The sequence below is a fragment of the Helicoverpa armigera genome, chromosome 15 (genome assembly GCF_030705265.1).
Source record: "Helicoverpa armigera isolate CAAS_96S chromosome 15, ASM3070526v1, whole genome shotgun sequence".
Lineage (NCBI taxonomy): Eukaryota > Metazoa > Arthropoda > Insecta > Lepidoptera > Noctuidae > Helicoverpa > Helicoverpa armigera.
Window position 1 is genome coordinate 3668492 of NC_087134.1, and position 26979 is coordinate 3695470.

At 35.6% G+C, this 26979-nt stretch overlaps 1 protein-coding gene across 3 annotated transcripts in view; it reads right to left on the bottom strand.

The window, feature by feature from the left end:
• LOC110371269 (protein dead ringer) overlaps positions 1–26979 on the bottom strand; it is a 109415-nt gene that overhangs the window by 27260 nt on the left and 55176 nt on the right. For all 3 annotated transcript variants that reach the window (XM_021327429.3, XM_049845249.2, XM_049845251.2), the window contains one exon: positions 13019–13091. In XM_021327429.3, coding sequence (XP_021183104.3) covers positions 13019–13091 — 73 coding nt within the window. The remainder of the gene's footprint in view (positions 1–13018; positions 13092–26979) is intronic.

Below are 26979 nucleotides of genomic sequence, written 5' to 3' on the forward strand. Positions count from 1 at the left end.
CATTTTCATTGTCTCCGACATCTAGTTATTTAATTTTTATACATATACGTCCCTACTCCTAATGTTCGTCTTTACACCAACCTTAAATAAAGTAAAACAAATGCCAGAGAAAAAAGTTGCGTGCTGCAATTACCTACTTCATATAAAGTCATTTGGTCTGCCGCTACCTACAAAGAGTAAAGACTAAACTCAAAATTGCACACCCACAGTTACACTCGTAGTTACAAATTAAGATGGCAAGGTGTGATGCACGACATACATCAGAGCAATGCAATCGCGACAATTGCACTATTATTTTAATTAAGTACCACACAATTACTTCCCCTAGCTATTCACTTAAGATTCACCACAATGGTGTTCAAATTCCGGAAATGAATGTTTTATGAAAAGATCGTAATGATTGGACTTCATCAAGGTAATAACATTTTTATTTGTTCCTGCTTTTTATTGTTTTTTTGTATCTAAATCAATTCAATCTTCCCCCGTTTATTGTTAACACGTCGACGCTTTTATTCGTTTTAAATCAAGATAAGAAGGCTGCGAAAGCAAAGATGCTGTTGATTTGAAAATTTCAAAAATAATTGCTACTAAAAAGTCTCTATAGTGTCACAAACAGAAGTTAATCGGGACTGGTTTAGCGCGTTCTATGATTACCTCTTACATGTTCCACACAACATTGTTTTCATCACGAATTTTCTTCAAGCAGTTCTGATGAAACGTTCTATTGGCTGCAAACCCCAAACAACTTAATCCACGGTCCATAGATAACATTCCCCTAACAAGTATAATAAGATAAAGCTCCACTAATATTATGACACGATCAATAGAAAGGCTGATGAAAACAATTAGGCACTCGCCGCAGGGACCCGCCGTGTTTGTTCGCTCAACTGACGGTTAAGTACCGTGACTAGCGCTAGCACTGGCAGCCAGTGCACTCATCCAATTATAATGAGTTTGTCAATATCTGGATCTGTCCGATCTATTATGTAACTTGAGAGTGGAAACTTTGTGGTGGGTAAAGTGGGAGACAGAAATGAAGCTGGGGGTATTGACATAGATGGACTTAAAACAGATTCCAATAAGAAAGTTAAAAAGTACACTATTGATCTATTAGAACTTTAAACTGTAACTGAACCACCCCTAACCAATAGAGCCAAATTAAGTCTCAGATAAGCAAACCTAAACATTGTATTCGAACACGCTAAGAAACAGAAACATTGAGCAGAGGGCGGCGAAGGTACAATTACAGTGAAATAGCCAATAAATTATATAGCAATGTTGGGTGCGCGAGAGCAGCGTGACGCCGAGTACTGCTTCCGCGAAACGTCATCTAGCGATCGGCAAATTGCGATGGAGCCACGATCGATATCGGGAAGGGCCTAGCTGTAAATGAAGCTAGTGCTGGCTGGAAACTGTTAGGTCAACTCCTTGGCACATTATGTTGGTAGTAAATAAGATTATTGATGTGCCAATGAGATTCGTGGTAGAAAGTTCAATTTGCTGAAATGGAGGGATTTATATCGGGAACCGACCAACAAGACGTTTTCTACCTTGTTGTAACTGTATAAATAAAAGAAAACTTATAACTTTATTGTATGTTTTTCTCGAAAATAACAGAGTATAAATTAATACTGATTAAGAATTGAAATCGTTTTCTTTCAATTTACTCAGACGAAAATCATTCGTATCGAGTACCGATAGTATGGGGTAGATTACGAATCGATATCGATTCATGAATCGGTAACAAAGTTGCGAATCATTTGTTTTACTTCATTTGTTTCCTTATGCCTCGTTTGCGACGGAAACGCGTGTTGACATTACCAGAATAGTCCTTTGTTGGGTGTGGTGGGGCCGTTTAATAACTTGAAACGTTTTATTTGAACGAACTGTACTTACTTATTGCCTTCAATAAGGCGGCTGCAAACCTATTTTGGTTAACACATACATTTTAAATAGTTCTGTGTAATTAGTTTACATTGATACAACACTATTTTAGTTTGAATGGGAGATTTTTTATTTTAGAACTGGCAATAAACTGTTAGAAGAAAAAGAAATTATGAATTTTAAAATTCGAAGTCATTGTTCGTAATTTGAAATTGTAGATTGCCGTTTCAGATTCTCGGAAAGTAACGCGACATTGAATGAAAAAATGTAAGACGGGTGGCTTTTTCTGTTGTTATATTTTATAGGGGCTGTGGATATTGAAAAGAAATTGGGATGTTTGTGTAGAAGCACGTGATAGACAATGGCGGTATTAGTAAAAGATTCATTGTGGAAATACCCGACGGCGTCCGACTGGTGCCAAATGGACAGTGTCATAAAATAAGGTTGATCATGACAATATTAGCTTTTTTTGTGGTTTACTTTGTGATTGAAAATTTTACTTCATGCACTTATAATATTGAAAAGTTCTATTAAAGTATGAATAGGCCACATACCAATTTTCGAAAGATATATGTACTTATTTGAACCATAGGTAAGTAAGTAATAAAGATATATATTTTTGCCAATTACATAATCTTTAACCCAAATATTATGTCATAAAAAAGTAACCGTACCCACCTATCAGTAAGATTTCGTAGTAACTGAATATCTTAATTAAGTCCGACAAACCAAAACAAACAGAATTCGATAAAAACATTCCTTGTATCGATAACATTGCTGAATCGTGAGTCAGTCGACAAATTATCGATTTTTTTTTTACGTCTACGTATCTATTGCAGCTTAGCGATACTGTCTCCACCAATTCAGGTAGACGGAGTACAATAATAAAACATTTAGTAGAAAAAAAAACTATTTCAAAGCAATTAACTCGGTCTAAACCTCAGTGGCGTCAGAAGGATTACAAAGGACTTATCACTTTTTTGTCACTGTTCTTCAAAACTATCAAAGGAAAATCACCCTTAAGTTCCATGTCTTAAAGGTGGTATTCGTGTGTGTTCTGTCTCCATATTGTGTAGGTGGTCACGTATTTGTTTTTGTTAGATAACAAATTGGTAATTTACAAGACCTCCGATGAAGCCGTCCAAGTTGTAAACGTCACTTGTCTTGCAATATAGCAATATCGATTTTCAAATCAAATACTGTATCGATTAATCGATTTGAACATATGAGTACCACTTATGTATCACTGTCAAGTCTTTTAAACAATAAAAAAACCCTTTTACATTACACGCTACATATAGAATTAAACGTACAATCAACAGCCTTTCAACACTTGACGCATCTCCTTCATTCTGAACCTTACCACCTTGTAATAAGGACTTATCATTCACGTACTAAGTTAGCGGAGTACCGCAGATGTCGCCGCGACAAAGTAAACTGTACGTGCTTGTCGCATAAACACGCGATGATGTGTGGGGCCGACCACGCAACAATAGCTACTGTGCAATTTGTGATTCTGCTCTATAATACACCATAATTGCACCAAGAGAAAGAATATTTATTTTTCCTGATTTTTAGACCCACAGGGGTTACAGAGGTACTTTATACACAAACGCCATTATATACTGCACAGCAATAATTTGCGTACCAAATTGTAAGAGCGCGTCCTCTCAAAGCGGTCGAAAGCGTTCATACAATTATGTTTCATAAAGAATGTCACACACGAAATTCGTTGAGATTCAAATAAGAACAGATCTTTCATTGTAACTCGTATTGAATTTACGACGAATATGATTTACGGGCGTATTTGATGCGGATGGACAGACGGACAACAATAGGCTGGCTGAGCCTGGTGGGGACGGACGGTCTTCGTGTTTTAGTATTATAATGCGGTCACACTCCCCTACTCGCCCTCAATACTTTTTTTACTGCGTATAATTCTCGGAAACAAATGCTCGATTACTTTTATCGCTCGCTTTTATTGTGTTAAATTGAAATGAAAGGTGGCCAGTAATCGAGTATTCAAATGAACAGTCAGTTAACTTACACTTTCATCATCACTGGTTACGATTTCCTGTCGAGTGAAGACCACAACGCAATTTATTATTATTACATTCCATTATTTTATCACTTACACTCTTGTTTTATTAAATGTTTTACGAACTAAGCCCTACCTATATCGGTGGATATCGCTTTACAATTTCCTTTCGACTTTCTATTGTAGATTTAGATAAATAATAAAAAATGCTCCAAAAGCATGGTTACCAGGTCAGCCATTGTTATCGAAAAATTAAAAACGAAAATCAAAAGTGTCGAATGTCAAAAGATCAATTAAATTGCAAATATCGCCGTCCGAATTCGATACCTAAACATAATCGATTAAACACGCGGCTCGTATCGAATACAATGCGGTTTCGGCTCGGAATTATTTTTGGCAGAATTAGGACCAGTCATGTGACGAATATAATAATATGAATCATGTATGTGTTACACTCGGTCTTATAAACAGTTATTGTTTTATGCAAATCTCAGATTTAGTGTGTTCGATTCAGTCAACTGACCGCATAAGTGACTCTTTAAATATTCAGTCGTTTTAAACGTTTGCATGCGATGTTTGAGACTATTAATTTTAAAATTATGTCTGCTCTGTCCTAAGAAATGTCTGAACAGCTGTATTATTTCATAAATATATGCTTATCTGATCTCAAAAGCTGTATAAATTGATATCAATCTCATTTTAATTCGCCGCTAAGAATGTAAACTCTAAATATAAAACGAAATTCAAGAAAAACTATTGTCACTAAAAAACTAGCTGACATTCTAAACGTTCGCACACATTACTCAGTTCCTGTATTTGTCATTAAAATATGCATTAACATTGTTTTCTTTTATTCTTTGTGATTTATTCGCGGTATTAATTTGCGGAGATGATATACAACACCCACAAGATGTTTGGGAACGGCCGAATGGCACCGCGGACTGAATCGCCGCTCAGTGACGTGACAGCCCGCTATGTTGATAGAACCCACTGATTTATAACACGAAAATTATGTTTATCTACTTTATATTTCTGAATTGATGAGGTGTTGATGTAAACGAAAGATTTATAAATTACACTGAATTTTAGCGCCGCTTTCTTGGGTTGCTGTGACCACATTATTATTATTATTTATGATGTCTTTTTTCATCTTGTCAAACAACTTAAACTTGTTTAGATAACTTGATTGTGGGTTAAGAACTGTCGATATTTGCTTATTGTCAGGCCAATAATGCATCGTATTAGCATCACAATCACTTAATCCCTGTAAGTTCACGTTAAACCGAGATTAAGCAACTGTGGCCACGACCCTTAGCTTATTTTGACTTTTATTAATGAACACTAAATATATGTAAGCAGAACTCATTCAGGCTCGTTCGAAGAATAAATATTAAACTCTGGGAATCTGATGGATCGGCCTTTAACAGAGCCGAATTTGTGAAACAATAAACATTAGCATTATGAAGGAAACCGGTTCATTAAGCGATCGTAAATACTAAGCGTCGCTCACACATTGTAATTTGTATCCGATAAAAACTTACAAATGACAGTGTCCAACATAAAAAGTAACATTTGAATGCATTATGGAAACAGATATATAGCGTTTCCGAGATCAAAGCGCGTCGCATAAAGACTAATAAAATAATTTTATTGGTAGCAAAAACAAAAGGAACGTTTAAGACGCGATAAAAATTATTAATAGAGCGGTAAACGTTGGCGGGACGATTTCGTTAAATTAAAAATGTGTAAGTCGGACATTCCGCGACTTTGATATATTAATCCACGTTTCGGCGGGAGATTATCATCGAGTGCGCTGTCCGGCGCGCGCGCAGGAAACTGCGGCAGTCGCTCATCCGCGCCTCCGCTAGTGTTGGGACCCAGTGCTCATGTAGTACGTAAGCTGCATATACTGCAAACGTTGTCACATTATTTGGAAGAACAATAATAGCATTGTCAAAAAAACGGCGTCAGGAATTCCAGACTTATTCACATGAAAGTGATGTGTACCTATTATCGTCATCATATGATTTTTTGTTAAACTCAACGGTCATTCACATTCTTCTATAAAAAACTAGAAACAGTCGCAACACTAGCGGTGCGTTGATTAATTCCACTTTTATTTGTATAAGAATTAAGCAGCTGGCGACGAGCTTTTGATCCCGATACGCCGCAGACCGCGACGACGTAATGTCGCTAGCATTTTTCACGACACGACGAAAACACGACAAAAATAATCGATCATAATCTTAAGAATTCCACGAAATGAGATTGCTGTATTTTTAATTAAAAAATCTTCTCATAAAGTCACAGTTTATAAATACATGAAATGGTTTTCTTTAATTTCAAATAGAATGTTAATAATCCGATACATTATTCTGGCAGTCTAAAATGGCGCATCGCTTTTGAAGTTGGAACGCTAAAATGATGCAAACGACAACTGCGATTGTTTTTAAAATATCTGTCAATCATTTTAAGGAAAATGTTCAATGAGTGAGTTATTCGATGAACATGGAATAAGAGGCGAGCAAACAAACCAGTAGCGGCTACTAGGCTTGTGTAAACGGCATAATTATCAAACGCACACGCAGGGAAAGTCGGCTAATTGGGAAAGCGCATACCTTTATGTCGGAACATGTCGTCATATTATGTTTGTAATGGAATTTTTGAATACCGTTCATTTGCCGAATGTGATTAGAATAATTAATTTGAGAGAGATCCACAATAAAATTTCCATACAATCGTCTATGTTTACTCAGATTATTTTTATGTAAATAGTGTTAAACTAAACATTATAAATACGGTTACTTACAACCTTTTTTTAGTTATGTATTCATTCATTCACCACACACAAAACTTCGATAGTCTTGCCTCTTTGCATAGTTTATGATATAGTGCATAAGCGGAAGCGGCGAGCGTTTATTATTATCAATATTTACCCAAATATATTCACGAATAAATCACAGTATTAGAATTAGTCGTAAACAAATCATTACATAAAACTGCAACGTCCTGAAATTCTGTTCATTCAGTACATGAAGATATAACTGTTGTAACCACATCTTTATCTATCGCTAGAACAATGTAAGAGCTACCGTATAATCTAGCAGTGTACAATGCTAACTACCTATTCACTATGTTTTCTTGATTGTCTTTTGTTTTGCGAATATAAAACAAAACAGTATTTAAATTAACTTTCTTACAGAAACAAAATCTCCTACAGAATTGATCAGGTGGATGAAGATTACCAGTCAATGGATTCCTGAGAATGGGAGGCGAGCTAGAGGCGGACCAAAGAAGCGTTGGCGAGAAAAGATTCGGATAGTGGCTTCACAAATTGGACACAACAGGCTTACGAAAGGGATAGATAGAAGAATATGAGTAGGTATACATGTCCGTAAGAGAGCTCCCATTATGACACCTAAACTTTAACTTTATATAGATTTGATTTTTTTACAATTCAAATTGGTGTACATAATAAAGAATATATCTATCTTTCTTACAGTTGAGACCTTTGCCCAGCTTTTAGACAACATAGGGCGATTAAAAACGGAATTGTTAGAAAATCCCCCGCTTTTTTATTAAATCGCTACCGCTTATGGCTTGGCCCACGTCCTGATGCGGGTGTCCCATCATGACGCAGCGATATTCAGACCGTTATTGGCGCTAGGTGACCGTCACAATGTCAGATGTGCACCTACTGACAACGACGGGCTTATTGGGGATATGTGATGAGGATACGATAAGGGGATACCTATGTATTTTACAGTAAGGTAGGGCCATGTTATTGATATCGTCTTTTTTTTTAAGTTGTGTAAGTACAAAAAGATTTCGCGACTTTTTTGCTGTCCGATTTAATATGTGTTTTATTTACAGGGTGGTATATATTTTTATGAAACTATTTTAATAATAATCTTCAGGTATTGCACACAATTCAAAAGCGTTAATGGAGATTAATTATAGAGCAACGGGCGGTGCCTGTCTTTGATGTCAGTTTATAAATAAACTTAGAGCCGTGTTAATTATAAATGCCAAATGTTTGCTTAGTCACATCCGCAAATTTTCATTGATATTTAAATAGTACCAGGTATAAAATACGTGAGAACACGAAGTTTATCCAAAAAGCGCCATAGAATATTTGATCCCATGAAAATCAAACATTTGAATTATTTGACTAATAGGTAAACTTCCTGTTATCATTTAAGTTAAGTTTAAGTAAATACCATGGAAATAACCATAGCATCTAAGCATGAAAATTGAGGGCAAAGACCTCTTCTTAAGGTGAGAAGAATTTACCCATCTTAGCAATTTTTCTGATTTTTTTAAACATCCACTCACGGTATTTTACAATAATATAAAAATATCTGATTAGATTTTACGAAACATTCATGTAGGTTTGCTTGTATTAACAGCAAAGAAACTGTCGCTTAACCCAAGTCTTCTGTACTCCATAATAGCAATTCATAAAGAAACAAAAATTCAATTAAAACATTTGAACATCGGCGTGACAATGATTACAAAGTCGGCCATCATTAATCTCTCCCCGTCGTAATCGGGGACTCGTCGCCATCAATCTTTGGTTATTTATACATACGACATGCCTAGACTTGTTACTTTAATAATACGGATGCGTGGTGAATTGGTAACATTCGGTTTTCGGTATTAAAGAGGTTACTCTATTTTTTTTATATGTGGAATTATACGAAATCTACACAGCAAAAGGAAAACAATAAAAATACTCAGGAGTAGTTGCGGCATTCTTGCTCATTTGAGTACTTTTAAGTGTTCCAATCATGAAAAATAAATGATGTAATTAATCCATGTAACAACCTAAAACCGTTGACAGAAACATTAGTTCATAACTATCAGTCACAAACCACACAATAGACGAACTCCAAACCAAATTATCTAGGTCAACAAAAACCAAATTATATTTTTTCATTCATATTAAATCCACAATCCACTTACAAAACGTAATAACGACTCCGCCCCTTAATATATTGAAGTCTTTTCTAATCAATCAACTTTTGATTAACACTCGTCTAAACTAAAGGCTAAACAGACAAAAACAAATGAGTGAAGCCCGAACTCAAAATCGAATTAACTGCATGCATGTTTAAGACACCAATTAAACCTCCAACAAAGGCTATCTTCAATGAGACGAAAAAAATTTGATAGATCAACTCCTTAACCTAATCTATAATCTGTTTAACAAAAGCCAAAATCACACCCTAATCCTGTGCCATATGGTTGGTTTTTGAAGCACAGGATGGGTGTAGAAACTCGAGAAGGCTGTTGGCACAACATCTTATATCGATTAAACAGATAATTAATCACGGGAAATGAATCCGAATGAGATGTTATTAGTTATACCACACTCGCTATTACCAAGTGAAACAATAGCCCGTCTTTACATGGTGATCGTTAAACTCAGATTAACTGGACTTTACATTTTTATATTGTAGTGAAATCAAGCCTTTATCGGCACTCGATAATAATATGATATGTCATTAATTTTAATCACTGTTTCCGACAGGAACAAATCAAATGTCATTTCGCAATCAGTAAAGTTAGATTTATCGGAATCGTGATAAGAAATTTTATATGTTAAATGTCTGTTACTATGTTTAACTAGCTAATAATCTAGCAAATAAATCTCAATTCCGGAACATTAACAATGACACATTTGATATGATAAATAAATACCTATTGAGCTTATCCGAAGAAAATTGAAACGTTAATTGTGTTTTAGTTTTGGAAATACTATCACTAACTGGTCTAAAGCAGTTTTTAATGGAAACTGTGTATTTAGTTACGTAGGCAAATAGATGTTTTAGATAAAATACGAATGTAAAAGTCACTGTTGAAAAAAAAATTGAAAATAAAAAGTGGAAGTTTAAAAATCAGCCTGTATATGAGTGACGGCAAGGAGCGGCCGCCAGCCGATCAATCAGCTGCTAACGAGCCGGTCACGTGGTCACAGCATCCAACTAACTTACCATATCTTCTATCATAATTAGGTGATAAAATGGACAAATAGAACAAAACCAAAAATTAATAGACACTGAGATAATTCATGCTGTGAATAAAAAATCTGATTCAAAATTGACAGGCACAGTTACACTTCCCAGTTAATTACATTGTGAGCCAAATAAATTAACTGTGAGCAACTTTATATTTAAATCGTCAATAACAAATTAGCCATCAATCGACGTCAAATTATCGAGTAATTTCCCTTCAATCAAACTCGTTCATCGATTTGCAATTGCAGCGTTAGAATCGATACAAAAAACTAATCGATATAGTCAGGAATTGGAACACCCACTTCGCGAGTGTAACATATACAAACGTTTAGATTAACATTTACATAAACGTTTGTCGCTCACATTAAAACCGAGTCGGGACGGAATAACATTAAAAAAAAAACGTTTTAATTTCTTTTTTTGAACTGAGACGAAGACGAAGTGCGGCGAAGGCGCGGGGCGTGGCCGACTAACTTTCATTACTCACAAGCAATAATAAATGATAAAACATTATTAATACGAGAAGATCACTCCGTTTGATGCCTCACACATGCTAACCTACGTCGAATAAATTAATTCTAATTATTAAACGTTGTTTCCTCCCTCGGGCTGTAACGATTTGTAGCTTTCGAATAAAATATGTATTTATGCAGAATTGAAACGGAATATATTTGATTAAAGTATAAACATTGATTTCAAGTGGCTAGCTAACAAATCGTAATCAGTCTTATGCGATTAGTTTCCTGTGTTATCTGGGCGCGTAATAATAACCAGAAGTTTATTGGCCGGTTCAGCGGAATGATAAATTGAATAATAATTTATTCTGAACAAGATAAGGCAGAACTGATCGTGCGCAGTGATTCTCTCAACGTATGAATGGGAGCTTGTTACACCGAAGCATAACGTTACAGCCATTCTAGGAAACAGAATAAAACTCGGCAAGAAATCACACGAATAAATCGTACTAAATCGCAGTTTGCTACGAAAAGTTACGAAGTGATTAATTTATCTACAACTATACCTAACGTAACAAATAAATTATTTTATGACAATTGATATGTCTAGACTTCAAATAATAATGTTATACCTTAAAGCCCGTCATAACAATGAAAACAAAGATCTATTCTTATTTTTTTGGCAATCACGTAGCAATCTCGTAGCAAATCACCTAAGTCCCAGTTACAGAGAACAGACCCGAACATAACTTCTATGAATAATTCTTCTGATGAAGCTATTGGCTTTTTATAAGAACCAGCCCCACACTTATCAAGGAGAACTCTGATAAAAAAAATATAAAAGACCGAAGTACGATGCGTTACAGTTCTATTAAGTTCAAACGGTCTGCTTGATATGTAATTGTATTTCTATGGACTTCATACAACTATGACAGTTGTAGGAACGGTCAATAAAAAAGAAAAAGAAAAGTTAAGCTTGTCCAGAAAATTGATCCGTAATATGAAGGAAACATGTTTGTAAGTAAATTACACTTAGGTACAGCTGACAGTTACATCTGCTTAATTATTTATTACGTTTCTTGTAAATTGAAAAATAAAGGTAGCCTTTAAATGTTTCTGGGTAAATATTTTTATAAGCCAACCCATATTTATGAAATAAGTCTTAGGACCTCATTAACGAATATAAGCAAGGTTTAATCTTACAGAACATACAGAACATCCCATTTGTTACTGACTTGCACTATAATTACACATAGATACTCAAATAGGAACTGAAAACAACCTTCAATGAAAACAAAGAGCAATTACTACAGCTAATCACTTTAAATTAGTACAATTTATATCAAATCCCACGCGAGATAACAATGTACCTACAGCTGCAACAATAAACAGTGATTTGACGAACAACGAGGCGTTTGGATATCAACATGATCTATCTAGCGACAATCGGCCATTTACAACAGAGATCAATTAATGCTAGACAAGGACAGACATACGGAATCAAACGCGAGAGAAAGAGATGAGTGTCGAGTTATCAATCACGCGCCCGCGCACGATCCGACGCCCGAAGCGATCGGCCGATCTCCCGCTTAATTATTTCTATTATGATATTTAAAATATAATGATTATCTTCACGGATAAGACTCGTATGGCGAATTCCCACAGTTTTGAACATTACACGTCTGTAAATTTAATGGATGATTGAGAGCTGTAATAAATAAATGCAATATGCTCTTAGAAGATTATTTTTATTGTAGTTATGCAGTTACAGGGTCGTTAGGGAAATTAATGTTGATTGTTATTTCAATAGATTAATGCGCATAAAAAGGTGAGTTCTAGTTTTATTTTCTACATAGCTTTAAATTAAAATTGCAGCTATATCTAATCCTATTTCCTCAAACACAATCACGCACTGATTGAAATTTCCCTGTATTAATTTGACGTGGTTCATATCTTGTAACTAAGCTTCATTAATATCTCATAGTTCTACCATCACGGCGTACGGTCGTCCATCACCCGTGATCTTATCACTCGATCACCGATCTCCACAATATAAAACCGTTTATACAACCAATGACTGATATTACCCTGTATCTGATTTGTATCTAAAGACCATAATAGGTTGACCCCTGTTTCAGAATTAATTGTTGGCGAACAGATATCTTACTACGTCGGATTTGTTCGTATCATTCGGATCGATGATTGTGAATGGAGCATTTGGAGTAGTGATAAATTACAATGAATATCAATCGTTACAAAGGATTAATCAAAATAAGTTGAGGATGAGGTTACGGATAGAGATGTAGCGATTTTGACACAGAGGCTAGTTCTAGAGCAATCACAAAAGATATCGGTCAAAATTAACAAATAATTGATGATAAGAAACTTGAATTGTCTAAGACTACTGACTCTGAAACTCACAATAATTATACTGCTCGAATTAAATCTGCCAATGCGTGCACAAATACTAGAAAACAAACAGACATTGGAGCAGTTTATACAGTATTTATAACATATTGGATGACTTTAAAAATATCACTTACTAACGAAAATCACAATATCGCTCCCGCTATACCTCAAGCCACAGCCTTAACAATGAATGATGTGGGAAATGGACTTACCTCGCTTTTGCATGAAGGAGAACAGGTCATCCAGGAATTCCTTCCTTTGTGGATCATCGCTGATCTCGTACAACTGGAAATAAAAGAAACAGAACATTATTTTGATGAAGATGATCGTGAACTTGGGAGTGGTAAATCTTTGGAGTGTTTTTGGATAAAAATAGAGAATGGGCTGGGTAAATAATGTAATTTGGGTAACTAGAAAGTTGCAATTAATGACGATCTAAAAAGGTATAAGTTCCGAAACGACCGCCCGTCAAGTAATTCATGTAGTGTTAAATTCTCAAGATGCAACCCCAATCACATAATTCATACACAACTTGCGGGTACAACTAAAAGGACTCAGAAAAACGTTGTTTTCCATAAAACAGTAGCTGTAATGAATATACGAGCATATTAATATTCAATATAGGAAGTGATGCCCAGCCAAGCGATTCAACCACGTGCACCCGCATGTTCAGAAAACATCGGAACTGCATTACACCTTATTTCATTCTCATAGGTTAGATAGTGTTCAGCTGACTATTAAATTGGACTATTAATTCTTTATGTAGATAGAAGAAATTTGTGACGTGTGAAGAAAGGGTAATGTAGGTGCAACGGTGAGAAAATTGTTTCGTGGACAAGTAAAGTAAGGAGAAGGGTTGGTGGTGTATTTTGTATCAAAATTCTCAAACTTTGTGCTTGTATACCCGAAATATGTGATGCTAAGATAAACAGGGAAAATCACATGATAAGAACTTAAAGACTCTAATACATATTCTCATATTATGTCTTTCAATATCGTTACAGCAAACTTCAACTTTCGCAAACACGTTTCAAAATTTAATTACACGGACACCCAGGGGTCCGATAAGGCTCCTGGAAATTCTAAAAGCCTCAGAAGGCGTGTCTCCGCCATAATTACATCAATATCCGCCATTTGACTGCACTCAGTAATTTGAATGCTGATAACACTGCCGTATCGTAACTGCCAGATAGTATGGACTCGGTTCATTGGTTCCGACGAAGTAGGTATTGTATTGTAATTAGTGCCTACTGCTTTTGTTTTGGGTAAGTACATGTTTGTGTTAGTGAGCTCGTATAAATGTTCATTTGTTTTCTTATTATTGTCAGAAGTCTGTCTAGCTATCGTTTCTAAAGTAGGTATTGGTCATACTTTTAGCGGTGATAATAACATATTGTGATCGGTATAGATCAATTGATGTTTTTGATCTGTCAGTTCTGTTGTCGTCTAATTTTCCGTTAATCGTGACAACGCTATAAATAAACAAATTAACACCAGAAGTTACAATTGCCCACCCGTGGAACATTTTGATTCATAGTTTGCTGTTTCATTTAATCTGTGGATGTTGTTCATCGATTATAATTTCTAGTGTCAATATTCAGTTTCATCTTAAGGAAAATCCGATCGCTTTAGGGATATCGACAAACGATTAACGTAAGAACACCTCGTGACGACGCGAAAGCGTGATACTGACATCATAGTCAAACAAAGGGAATCCCGTTAAACAATCCGTCGCAACTCGTCCGGTTTACATTGACGAGCGAGCAGAAGTGTCCTATAGCTCGAATACATGTCGGCGCCGGCGTACATGCGATCAAACACCAAGCTATTTGCATTGCCCGGGCAATTACATCGACGCACTTAGCGCTACGAAGAACTGGGCCGTGGAGAGACAACGAAACGCCATTTGACACTTCCTGTTTCCGCCTAACACCTTTGTATACTCATTAAAAATAGTTCTTGCAAAAAAACCATTACGTATTCCTATTAACCCTTCGAGAGCGGGACATTATTTGACCGCGACTAAACGCTAAAACAAATGGTGTACGTTGATCGTTCGTAAATGGAACGTGCTTTTTTATTCGGTGTGTGCTATCCGGCGCTAATCGAAAACGTTCTGGCTGGTGATTAATCGCGGGGGGCGAGTCCGAGTCGACAGTGACGATCGAGAAGATTGATGCGAGAGCCGATCGCCTGTTGCCGCTATTAAGAGTCAAGCCCTCGCTCGCGCAAACGCTTATGATCGTCTATTGACACCGACACGACTAATGTAACAACACCTGGGTAACACGTGTCTAACGAAACGTAAATACATTTACAGTTTTAGCCGCAGAATACTAAATTCATTATGTATCTTTCACAATATTAAAATACTAAAACCGGTATTCCATACAAATGAAACCAGGAAATTAATTCAAAAAAATTACACAGAAAATCAATCTTTAGAAATTCAAAAATAAATCCATGACAAAGCAATCGACAGTTTCTTAGAAATGACCCCGAACTTCATGGTAAGTCAGTCGTAACTCTCATAGGGTAAGACACTACATTATGCATTCCAATTATCGCAAAACAGACGTTGACAGTGTTATAAGGGTATAACAACGTCCACCCGAACAATTCCCGTACAAATTATTGTATGAAATGACGGGAATATTATCATAACAGGGCCGGGATACAGTCGCCCACCGCCGCCATATTTGAATCACAAAACTGGCCGGCTAATCTCCGTAATCTCTATTGTGATGTGCCAATTAACGAGTCTCCCCTTCCGCTTGAATAAATAAATAAATATTTTCAAAACATAATCATTGTACCGTACCAACCGCACAGATTAAAAAAAAGGAATTATTTTCTCATCATATTCTGAAGTCTATTATTCCATGAAGCGTCAATGTTCTCACATAAAAATGGTATATTTTTTGTATTATTTGTCCGCGTACGCACATCGCACGTTTCCTGGTTATACAATTTGTGTTAAATAATCATTGACATGTATGTTAATGTAGTCATTTATAACTAAAATGGGACAAAGTTATAAATAACATAAAATATGCAATTTAATAGTTTTGAAACAATAAAATTGTGATTACAATGAAGATCATAAATAGTAGTGATTGACACTATCGATAAATTCTTGCGTGGTACTACAAAGAAACACAAGGCGCCTACGTGTACAAGTCTCGATACAATGTTGATTAAATATTGTACAAATAAATCACTTCAACAGAAATAATGCTTAATTAGTTTTAAAACTGGAACTTGGCTCCAAAAATCATTTAACTAAATCTATAGACAAACCAACAGAAAACCTAACATCGATATCGATACCAAAAATCGATTTGAATCGCAATCGGTACGCGATTCGATCGCACACATTATTAGTCGTTGCCACAGCTTTACGATCGATACTTATGTACGTCAATAAATACAATAAGCGCCAATCATCGCAGTTTACTCGATGTCGTCAACAATCCTACTACTAGAATCCTATACACATTTTATCGATTCGGCCTTTGACTCAAGGTTATTTTAAATCGATATTTTATGTATAAAAATACATAATTCATTAGTGAAATATAGTTTTGTTTGACATAATCCGTGCGTAATCTATTTTAGTACTAAAATTATTAATAGCAAGGTAAATACTAAACGCCTTCATTGATTTGAATGTCTAGTGCGTATCTTACAATTGACAGTTATAAAGAATTGTAGGTATTGAATTAGACCTACCGTCATTCAAAAACAATAAAATCAAATTGAATACTGCAAAAAGGACGAACAAACGCATGATATATCGAATAACATAAATCAAATGGGCAACACTGATTCAGTAAATGTTACAAGGTGTAGTCGCCATTACGTTTATTCCAAACGCTCAATTTGACGTAGGCGAGTCCATTCTGATAGACTATTGTGTGCCAATGCGATTTATTGAAGTATTTTTATAAGTTAGGCCTTCGTGATAAATGTAATTGAAGATTATTAGGTCTGTCTTTTTATATGGCTCGTTTTGATCCATTTTTCGCCAATTTACAAGTAACTTATGAGTTGATGCTGTCGTAATCATCTTTATCATTGTCGTAATCATTCTTTCAGAAGGCTTAATTTTTATATGTATTGCAGTGCGTTATAGTTCTGCTACCACAAACGATGTTTTATTAAGAAGATTATGCATTCCATTTTTGAGTCACATTTCCTGTTATTAGGACGTAACAAATAGATGAATTGGTCAGCATTGTCAAAAAGAAATGCTGAATACCAGTCCACTACATGTTATCTACAGCACTTCTCTATCAAGTAGAAGCTATCTTATCTACATCGAAAGTCAGGTACCGGTATGTCAAACAAACAAGTTTGTACCAGACAATGTATGCAACTTTCTTCAAATCACAATACAGGTCAACTATCCGTATCAAATCCGTTTTAGTTATCATTGATTCAGTTAAAGCAACCTTATGTATCACAACATTGTTATAAAAGACACAATTGTCTGTTTGTATTTTCGTAATGAGCTACAAATTGCTGAAAACATTTTTCAATCGATAGAGATTCTATAGAAGGTTCATCTGTATTATTTATATCTACCTGTGCGATTCTGAAGAGCTAGTTTCAATATACAATTTTCACGAACACTTGTCGACACATGGGGGTACATTAAATAACATTTTAGACGTTGTACGAACGTCTGTGCGCTAACGTGCGCCTGCGCCCGCCGCGAGACAATTTCAAATTGCTTGCAATAATTTAAAGGCGTAATATTTAAGAAGGATGCGTTTATAAATAAACTCGTGGTGGGTATCTAAACATAATAGTAACAGCGTTTATGGTAATGCTAGAGATTTATACTTATTGCTTTTGATGGTTTACTGGAGAAATTACTGGATAAATTCCCCTTTGCATACAATATGGTCGGTGTTAGACTAGTTTCTGCGTTTGTTCGTGTTTTGTTTAATAACAAATAGATTGCTATTGCGTTTAAGTTCACGATTTATAGCGTGATGCATTATGCTGTTAATTTCGCGAATTTATTACGCTTTCGTATTATTTATTGTTTCAACGCGTTCTTTCATCTTCAGTCTAACTATTAAATAAATCTACTTACGAGACAACATTCAAATCTTTTTATTTCTTCTACCCTGCAATTTGAAGTGTATTCTTATATGCATTACGTCCACCATTAATTTCTGCAATAACAGTCTTATTCTTTTGTCTTATATTCTGCGCTTCTTTTAATAAAACATTGTAACAAATAATCATAACATTATATTACTGAGTAGTATAATTACTAGTTCAATACAAAACACGGTGTACATAATAGACTGGTACATATGTATCTACTGAGGAAATTGATTTTCCATTGCGTCGAAGGAAACAATGACAATGTTTCATTGCAATCAGTAAGAGCAGTTAAATGGTAATGTCTGTTCGTGTATTCGCGCACATTACCAAGATAATGTGACCCATATTGAAGCAAGTGATCGCTTGCATATCGCTCAAATGCTATATAATTATAAGCGACGCAGTTTTCCGTTTGTAATAAATTAAAATGTATTGATAAGTGTCAAATACTAAGTTGTTGTTGATTGTCGTAGTCACGCACTTTATACTTGTTTACTTACTTAAGACATCAGAATACACTGAAGGAGTTTTAAACAACGAACACAACACTACTCATGCACACAAAATATAATCAAAAGGAAAACGAAACAACAAGAATGTAGAAGAAAATCTATCGGAAGAAGCAATTCCACCGTAAATAAATGTAGACGATAGCGAAAGAGACGATTAGAAATCACAAGAAGATATACCAACTTCCTACAGCGATAATAATCCAATAGCAGCTAAAGTCAACGGAATAATTAATGAAATACAGTTACCAGATCGTGAGACACATGTAAGATCTAATCGGCTTCCCACACAAAACTATTTAGATAAGAATATAGATAGCGAATCAGCTGAATCTGCAACTGCAACTGAAGTCAGTGTAACAAAATGTACATTTGAAGAAGCTCACGATTTTAGTAACAATTGTACACTAACACATGCATTTTATTACAAATGCATTGATGAGGAAGTGAATACAAATTGTGAAAAGATTCACTGTTGATGAAGATGTCACAAGCTTAAGCATTAAATTGGTTAACATCCATTATTTTCAAGTTAAAGTTGTATTTTACATAACGCCGATGGGGTCAAATAAAACAAAGAAGTATCTAAAATTCTTGAATGAAATCGACAACATAAAGTAGAAGAAGTTATTTTTAACTGAAAATTTGACAATTGTTCTTTGAAATTGACACATTTCGATGTTCGTTTACGAATGGCTGTTTGCAGTGAGTCAGTTAAAGCTGAAATCAATGGAATAATGAAGAGAGAGAGAGTTGTCGAAGACGCAGGTGTCGTCTTTGTACCGTAGCACAGTTTTAACCGGAGCTGTAATGAGGTAAACAAACTTACACGAGTGGAACAAGTTGTAAGTGTAAGCGATATCTCCGCTCCATTGTTCAGAAGAGAGGAACCACTTAATGTTACCACTAAGGACAATTCGCTTGCACAATTTTACAGTAATTGCTTTAAGGAAAGTTGAAAACTATTGTTTGAAAGATGTGCTTGGAAATCGCAAGTGTAATCACGAAATGTTTATTTTCTTACTACTGTCTATTTATTAGTTTTAGGCAAATACAATGTAGGATTTTTATTGGATGGTTAAATATTCCAAGATATATTTTCTATTCCCTGTTTGTGAGTTGTGTTGTGTCTTTTACGATAAAATTAAGAAGTTGTAAAGGAATATCTGTAGAGTTGAATTGTGTTAAAATCATTACATAACTTGTCATTTTATAATAACTGAGGTTTTCTTTAAATCGCTTTCGCTTATGACTTGTATAAAGTAACGCATTATATGTAAAACACGGCAAAGTAGCCGTGAGGGCGTTGGCCGCAAAAACAATGCCTCAATTGATAGCTGTGTCTAGTGTCGAAATCAAAGTGCTTCGCGTAATGGCGGACCAATGATGACCGATGGAACCAAGTTGTAACGGTTTTTACTATTCAAAATTGTTATAAAGACTTTTTCTCCTCTCAAGGAAAGAAATAATGTGAAGAGATTTATGCAATGTCGTGATTAAATGAGTACTTATATGATTTATCACCGAGCGAAGTAAACACTATTTCGCGGGTTCAGTGTTACAAAACGAAACCAAACCAAAATGTTTCATGACAGCGGGCAAGCTTTTTTGTATTTGTAAATGCACAATTGCATATTGTCTCATTAGGTATGACTCGGCGACTCCACCGCTACATAGCTTCCGAGCTTACGCATACAATGTGCCTGAACAAAAGCTTACATGAAATAAAACATTTATTCCTATAGCATACATAACAAGGAAAAGTATTAAGACGTGAACTAATGATTAGTTCTTCACCAAACAAATGTACATTCAAATTGAATGTCAAATCAACTTCCACACGACTAGGGCTTTCAATACCGGTATTACGGGATCCCGTAATACCGTGATCACGGATATATTTTGGTATTTTTTCAATACCGGTATTGAGGAGCCAATACCGTGATTACGGTATTACATCTTTTTATAATTTTAATTATTGTGGTTTGTTGTAATAAGTAACAGGAAGTTGTTTTAAATAAGATAAATAACTACGACTCGTAAGATGTATGTACCAACTCGTAATCTTATTCTCACACTTCACACTTGTGTATTAAGCGCCAACCCGCCCAGCATACCCGCCCGCTGATAGTTCTTCAGCAGGGTTTTGTCTCCCTTTTTGAAGAACAGGACGACAACACTCCTACTCCACGCCTCTGGAGTTCTCCCTTCAAACAGGACGGCATTAAAAAGCTTCTGGAGCTCCCCCAGTATGGGCTTACCTCCTGTTTTAATAGCTCTGTTGTAATGCCATCCTCGCCAGGGGCTTTTCCATTTTTGAGCTGTCTCAGAGCGATCTCGATTTCGCCACTGCTGACTTCTGGCAGGTCTTCGGTGAAATGGCGTGTTAATGTGGCTCTAGAATCCTCATTTCCGGGATAAGGTCGAGATGCATGCGATGCGTATAACCGTCCATAGAAGTTTTCCACTTCCGAAAAGACTGCCGGCACCGAAGAAATGACTTCTCCACTTGTTGTGGTCAGCTTCGTCAAGTGGCTTCTTCCAAGAGATTGTACGAATACCTTTGACCCCCGATTCAGCTCAATTGCTCTTTCAAAGTCAAGAGTATTGGAGCACCGGAGGTCGCATCGTACGTGCTTGTTGATCTCTTGGTTTAGAGCCCGCTTAGCTGACGAGGCGGGTTTTCACGTCGTTTCTTCATAATCCCTGACGCTGCATGTTACAGAATCTCGAACCTTCCTCCCTGAGGATCCGAACCACATGTCCACCCCACGTCGAACATGTCGAACCACATATTCGTGGTTCTGGTTTCCACGGCGGCAAATCGGTTCTCCAAATTTGACTGGAACTTTTCAGATCCTGTCATGGTTTGGAGCAGTGTTGGTCGGAGCCTGGCCTTCATCAGACGGAAACGTTCGGCCTTGAAGTTGATATTCAGAGAGCCTCGGACAAGTCGGTGATCGCTACCGGTGTTAAACCTATTGATCACGGAGACGTCTCTGACTATGTGCTTCTTGTTCGTCATGATGAAGTCAATCTCATTTTTAGTCATAGTGTCGGGGCTATGATTGGACGCTTTTTGAAACTAAAGGATTGTGTTTTAAAAGTTGTAATCGATCTAAAATTAAACTCCGATTTCGAATTAGACGAATTCGATTTGACAATATAAAAAAAAATTTACAACAGCCTTTCTGTAGTCAAAGTAACTTTATTAGTACTGTACTATACGGGATGCCAATTTACTAAAAGCGGATATTGCGCTAAAATTTATGTTGACGAAGTTAGATATGGTCAAGCTAATGACTTAAGCCAAAATCTTGCAAAAGCACTTCGAAAACGCATGAAGGAGCGACAACTTTTAATATCTGGAGTATTGCAATATTTGCATGACCGACAATACCGTGATCACGTGATCACGGTATTGAAATTTCTAATACCGGTATTGATACCGGAATTTAAAAAATCCGGTATTTGAAAGCCCTACACACGACCCATTCAAACAAAATCTGGTGTCCAAAGGGTGATTTCTCGTGAAACTACAAGAGGAACTAAGAACTTAATATTCTTGGTTCTGTTATGAATGGGTGCGTCCAATCGGTGCGTTTGATAGCCAGTATGAAAGTGCTAAGTGATTCCCATAGTGCGTGTTTACTCATAAATTACTGCTCATTTGAAAGGTTCACTTTACCAGATTGATAGGTAACATCGTACATATGTAATTACAGAACATTTCTTCTAACAATTAGATTAATTTATACTTGTTTGATGTTGATTTGAATTAATGGTTGGGATAGAACAATTCGTGAGAGGGATGATAGGTGTTACCATTTGGTGTAATGATTTCGTCTGTTCTGATTTAGATTGGGTTTCATTGATTGATTTGATACGTATTATAAGTGTTATCTTTCATTTTAAATTCATCTGGATAATGTGATCCTGTTTAATGTTGTGGCAGATTGAAACCACTTAAAGACAATTTTTCAGCCCCTTGCAGAAAAAAAAACTAATATCTCTATCTGGTTATAAAAAAATAACTACTACATGGAACACAAATTCTAAGTTTAGTTTCAAAACAGTTCCCAAAGATTCCAGCCCACCGACTCATAGACACAAATTAAGTTCTCCAAACAATTAATAACAGTCGGAAGACTTCCACATTATATACTCCTTGTACATGAAACTACATAATAGTGGGCAACTGGGCAGCTTATGTCCAGCCGTGGCGCCCTCTGGAATTATTCCGGGCAAGTAATCGCGTTATTCACGAAAACAATAGCCGCGTGGTCATCAACGCATGTGGACGAGGAGGCGTGTTCACTGGATGTGGCTAGTGGTGTGCGTGTTAAGGACGAGCGTACCTATATGTTTTATTTATAATGACTTTGGGATTTGTTAGTGAAATAGGCTTCTATCTTCTTCTAACTATAACTTCTCTTCTATAACTTCAATCAAAAAGGATTTTGTATTTTTAAGGTGGTTAATAAATCCTGCATCTGGCTTAAATATCGTGCCAAAAATTGGGTTTAAAGCACCCCAACAAAACAGACTTATACAATTTTTTTCAGATACTTTACAGATTAGGCCCTATTAAAATGCACTTGTTAAAACTTTTGGCTTACTGCCGTTAATAGCCCTAGCAACTAGGGCATATGTTTCGACAAGTACCCTGAGTAGCTTGAATTGTCAAGTACAAAACCACACGAATCTAGCCACTTCCAAATCTCCAACATCATTGTACCCAGCGATAGAGTATACACTCGGTATAGACGATTACACGCCTCTCTTTGATCTCCAATTAGATGAACATTTTGGGGTTCCGTATCGCCGTATGATAGGGGAGAAGCCGATTGTAAATAAATATGTTTCTGCTCATCCGACCGTGTAGAGGGTGTGAATTACTTTCCCAACTGTGCTAAATTAGATCATTTTGTGGCCAATAATTTGTGGCGTGATGATTATTTTTTTGATGGTTATATTTTTAAGTTTTGAATTTATGTTGGTAGCTTAAATAGTTAGTGATCAATGTAGATACAGAGGATATCCGTATTTTTTTGCTAATAGTGGTTAATATTACAAAAACGAAAAAAAATGAATCCGACATCTTGAGAACCCCTCCCTATTTTGAGAAGTCGGCTAAAACATACTTGTATAAATACACTTGACCGTTATTTAAACCTAAGTTAATGTCACTGATATTACCTACATTAAAACCCTTTCACAAACCACCATAATCTTAATATCTTTCTACTCTCAAAACAAAAACCAATAAACACAAACGAATCGATATGAAATAATACGACAGCAGTAGGGCGGGCGGCAGAACTAGGGCGGGGAAAATTAATCCGCCGCAAAGCCTTCTATTGCTCGCCGCAATTATCCATTGGGGATTAAGCCGGTTGTCGCCGGTTTTAGCCGGATCGCTCCAGTGCAAACTGGTATTGATGGAGTAGTAATGTCCAGTGTTAGTGGCTCTTGGTTATAAAATCTAGGTTATTTTTATATTTTTGGGAATGTGAATGAGAGAATTGATATAGGTAATAGACTTATCAGAGAACCTTAATGTTTTAAGTAACAAATCGAAAAGATTTAACCACATAAAAAAAATAAAAGTATTGATTTTTTTGGCAAATGCAAGAAAAACTCAACTAAATCATGAAATAGCAATTCATTGCAAAAACTAATCATTAAAAGATTGTCGCTTCGACTCTTTTCACACTAACAGGATTTATTACGAAAATAAATTGAAAGAACTCGTGAAAATGTGACGAAATAGAAAACGTATGGGAAACTCTTTCAGATCAGTTTGACCGATAAATTGACGATTTAAACTTAGTGTTAGCCATTATAAGAAGTTAAAACCCTCTAAAGAGTAGCTAAATAAATGCCGAATTGGTAAACTATTTTTCTCATTTTGTATTAGGTATTATTTATTTCAACTACTAAAAATCTCTAAGCCTTAGAAATTATCAGGCGACTAGCGACAACGTTTTCTGTATTAATTAAACTATTTATGGTTTCATACTTTTAATAAGCTTTAAAATGAAATTGTATCCATTATGGACATATAGATAACATTATATTTGATATAAATAAGCTATTTTACAGCTGCATTAGTTTTAAGTATATATATAAGTTTATTTTTATTTTTTTCAATTAATATAAATATTTGTGATAGAATTTTTTTACTGGTAAGTTTCGTCAAAATCTACAAACCTAAGAAACATTAACATATATTCGCATACATACATAAATACATCCTCACAAACTTTCGCAATTATACCCAACATTAGTAGGAAAGCACTAGTTTCCAAGTAAATAACAGTTTTTTTATCCCAATTCTTTACCTGTCCGCGATGAAAGATTTCTTGGCGGTTTGAATAGTTTCCTTCGTCTATATTTAACTCTTTTATTTGGCTCTTATTCTAACTTTCAGAGCCACATTACAATAGATAATTACTTTACATTTTTATAAAGATTTTAAAAGTAGTTTACGTCAATCATTGGTTGGTTATGACGAATTGGGATGAGGATCGAAAAACAATTGGGTAGGTACTTACGCTTTGAAACTTTAATGTACCTCTTTGCTTGTACCTTTTTTTACAGCGTTTATTCATAGATATGATGTTATACATATAAAAGTAGGTTTCATTAGCTATCTTCAGTAGGGTTTTGAGATTTTAAGCCTTAGTTTAGCTCCAATACTCAACAACTTATAGCAATGGGAATAAAGATTAAATATACAAATATATTTCTTCAGTCGGCCATATTGAAAATATTTGAATACGTATAACAACGGCTTGTTTATTCTGAGTTCTGTACAGAAAAGTTAGTTATTTTTCCAACATTTTCCGTGGTGTTTTCACTTCATAGGGAAACACGCTAAACGTCGAGCAGCGCGTGTCGAAGGCATTAGCAAGACGCACACTTGCGCGTGCGCATCCATTCAGTTGTGTGTTGTGTAAGGCCCGGCCTGTAGTGTCATTTGCACACAAGGAGCTTGGAGTAATTATTGTTTTTAATTTTGTTTGAAATAATTTTGGGAAAATTAATTGTGAATAAAAATCAAAAAAATTCTGCCTAATTTCGAAGCAATCGACTGTCAATTTATTTTTATTATTGTTTGATTGGGTAACCTAATAACCTACAGATTATATGAATTAGGATTTTTTTCAATGAGTGACAGCTATTTTGATAAGGAGATTCCTAACTGTGGTATTGGAAATCCTTAAATTGATTTCGTGAAACACGACATTCCGTTTCCACCTACCCACATAAAAACAAACGGCAACTAAAATTACAAGTCCCAACGATAACTCACAATGATTTCTATTTAAACAAATTATTCAAACGCTGTGCCTAAATAATAAAACGTGTTAAATTCTCTACGGTGTTTGTATGTACAACATTAACACATAGACATAAAGATTGCATGTTAAAGTGTTCACAAAGCAAAGATTTTCACCGTATAAGGTGCTTAATGAATACATGGTTGGTACATGGAAACATGCATTTATTGGTCCCGCGAATGGAGTCCAGTTTATTTGCAGGTGGAACAAACGCTCGGTCAACGCTCTCGGGCGGCTGTGTGCGTACTCAACACACCCTCGCGTGTTTAACACACAACACATAGTTGTAACACGCGCGGGGCGAGGGGATGACCACAGCGCACTCGGCGACGACATGCTAATTTCTTACCAAGCCCAACAATCGCTGGCTGTACGTATAAATACAAATGACACCCGGCTCCAGGCGTATTTGCAATACTTTTGTTACTAGTCTACAATTATAACTACTTCTATAACTTGGTACTTACAGATAATCTTCCTTCATGACGCCATTACTCAAAAATGTAACATTTAAAGTTAGACCAATAAAATTTTAAGTTTTAAGTGATATGTAGAAATAAATCAATGGGGATAAAGAAGGGTTCTAATCCGATCATTAAGATGTACAGTCGTTATAAAATGATACGTTTCACGCATTATCCGGTGATAAAATTGAGCTGAGTCATAAATGTAAACGGGCGAGAGTTTGACCACCCCTGACATCCCAATCGGGAAAAAAACCATGTTGGGTATCTATTTAAATCATAAATTGAAAATAAGGTTGTATGCGATCTTAATTAAATTAACATTAATACAAAAAATATAATCACTAACAAAAAGTAAGTAAGAGTAAAGAAGCGATATTATAAATGAATGAAATCCATTTTTCTTTCAAATGTTTACGTATCGGGAAATCTCACTATCTTGTTTTTCCCGAGTTCTGCGTACCTAAACTAGGTAACGCATTACCTATTTAAAAATATATACATTTTCCTCAACCTGATAAAGCTTGTCTGAGTCATTTTCAGTATATAGGTACTAACTTAGTAAACACTTATTTTCTAACCCTATTAGTGGCCAATTGGTTACCCTTCAGCGTAACTAGGATCGCCTATTTTTACCTTCAGGACCACCCAGCCAAAACAATGTTGGACCTACCAATATACCTAATCCTTATGTTTCAGAAACAAATAACAAAAGCTACACATACTTATACGT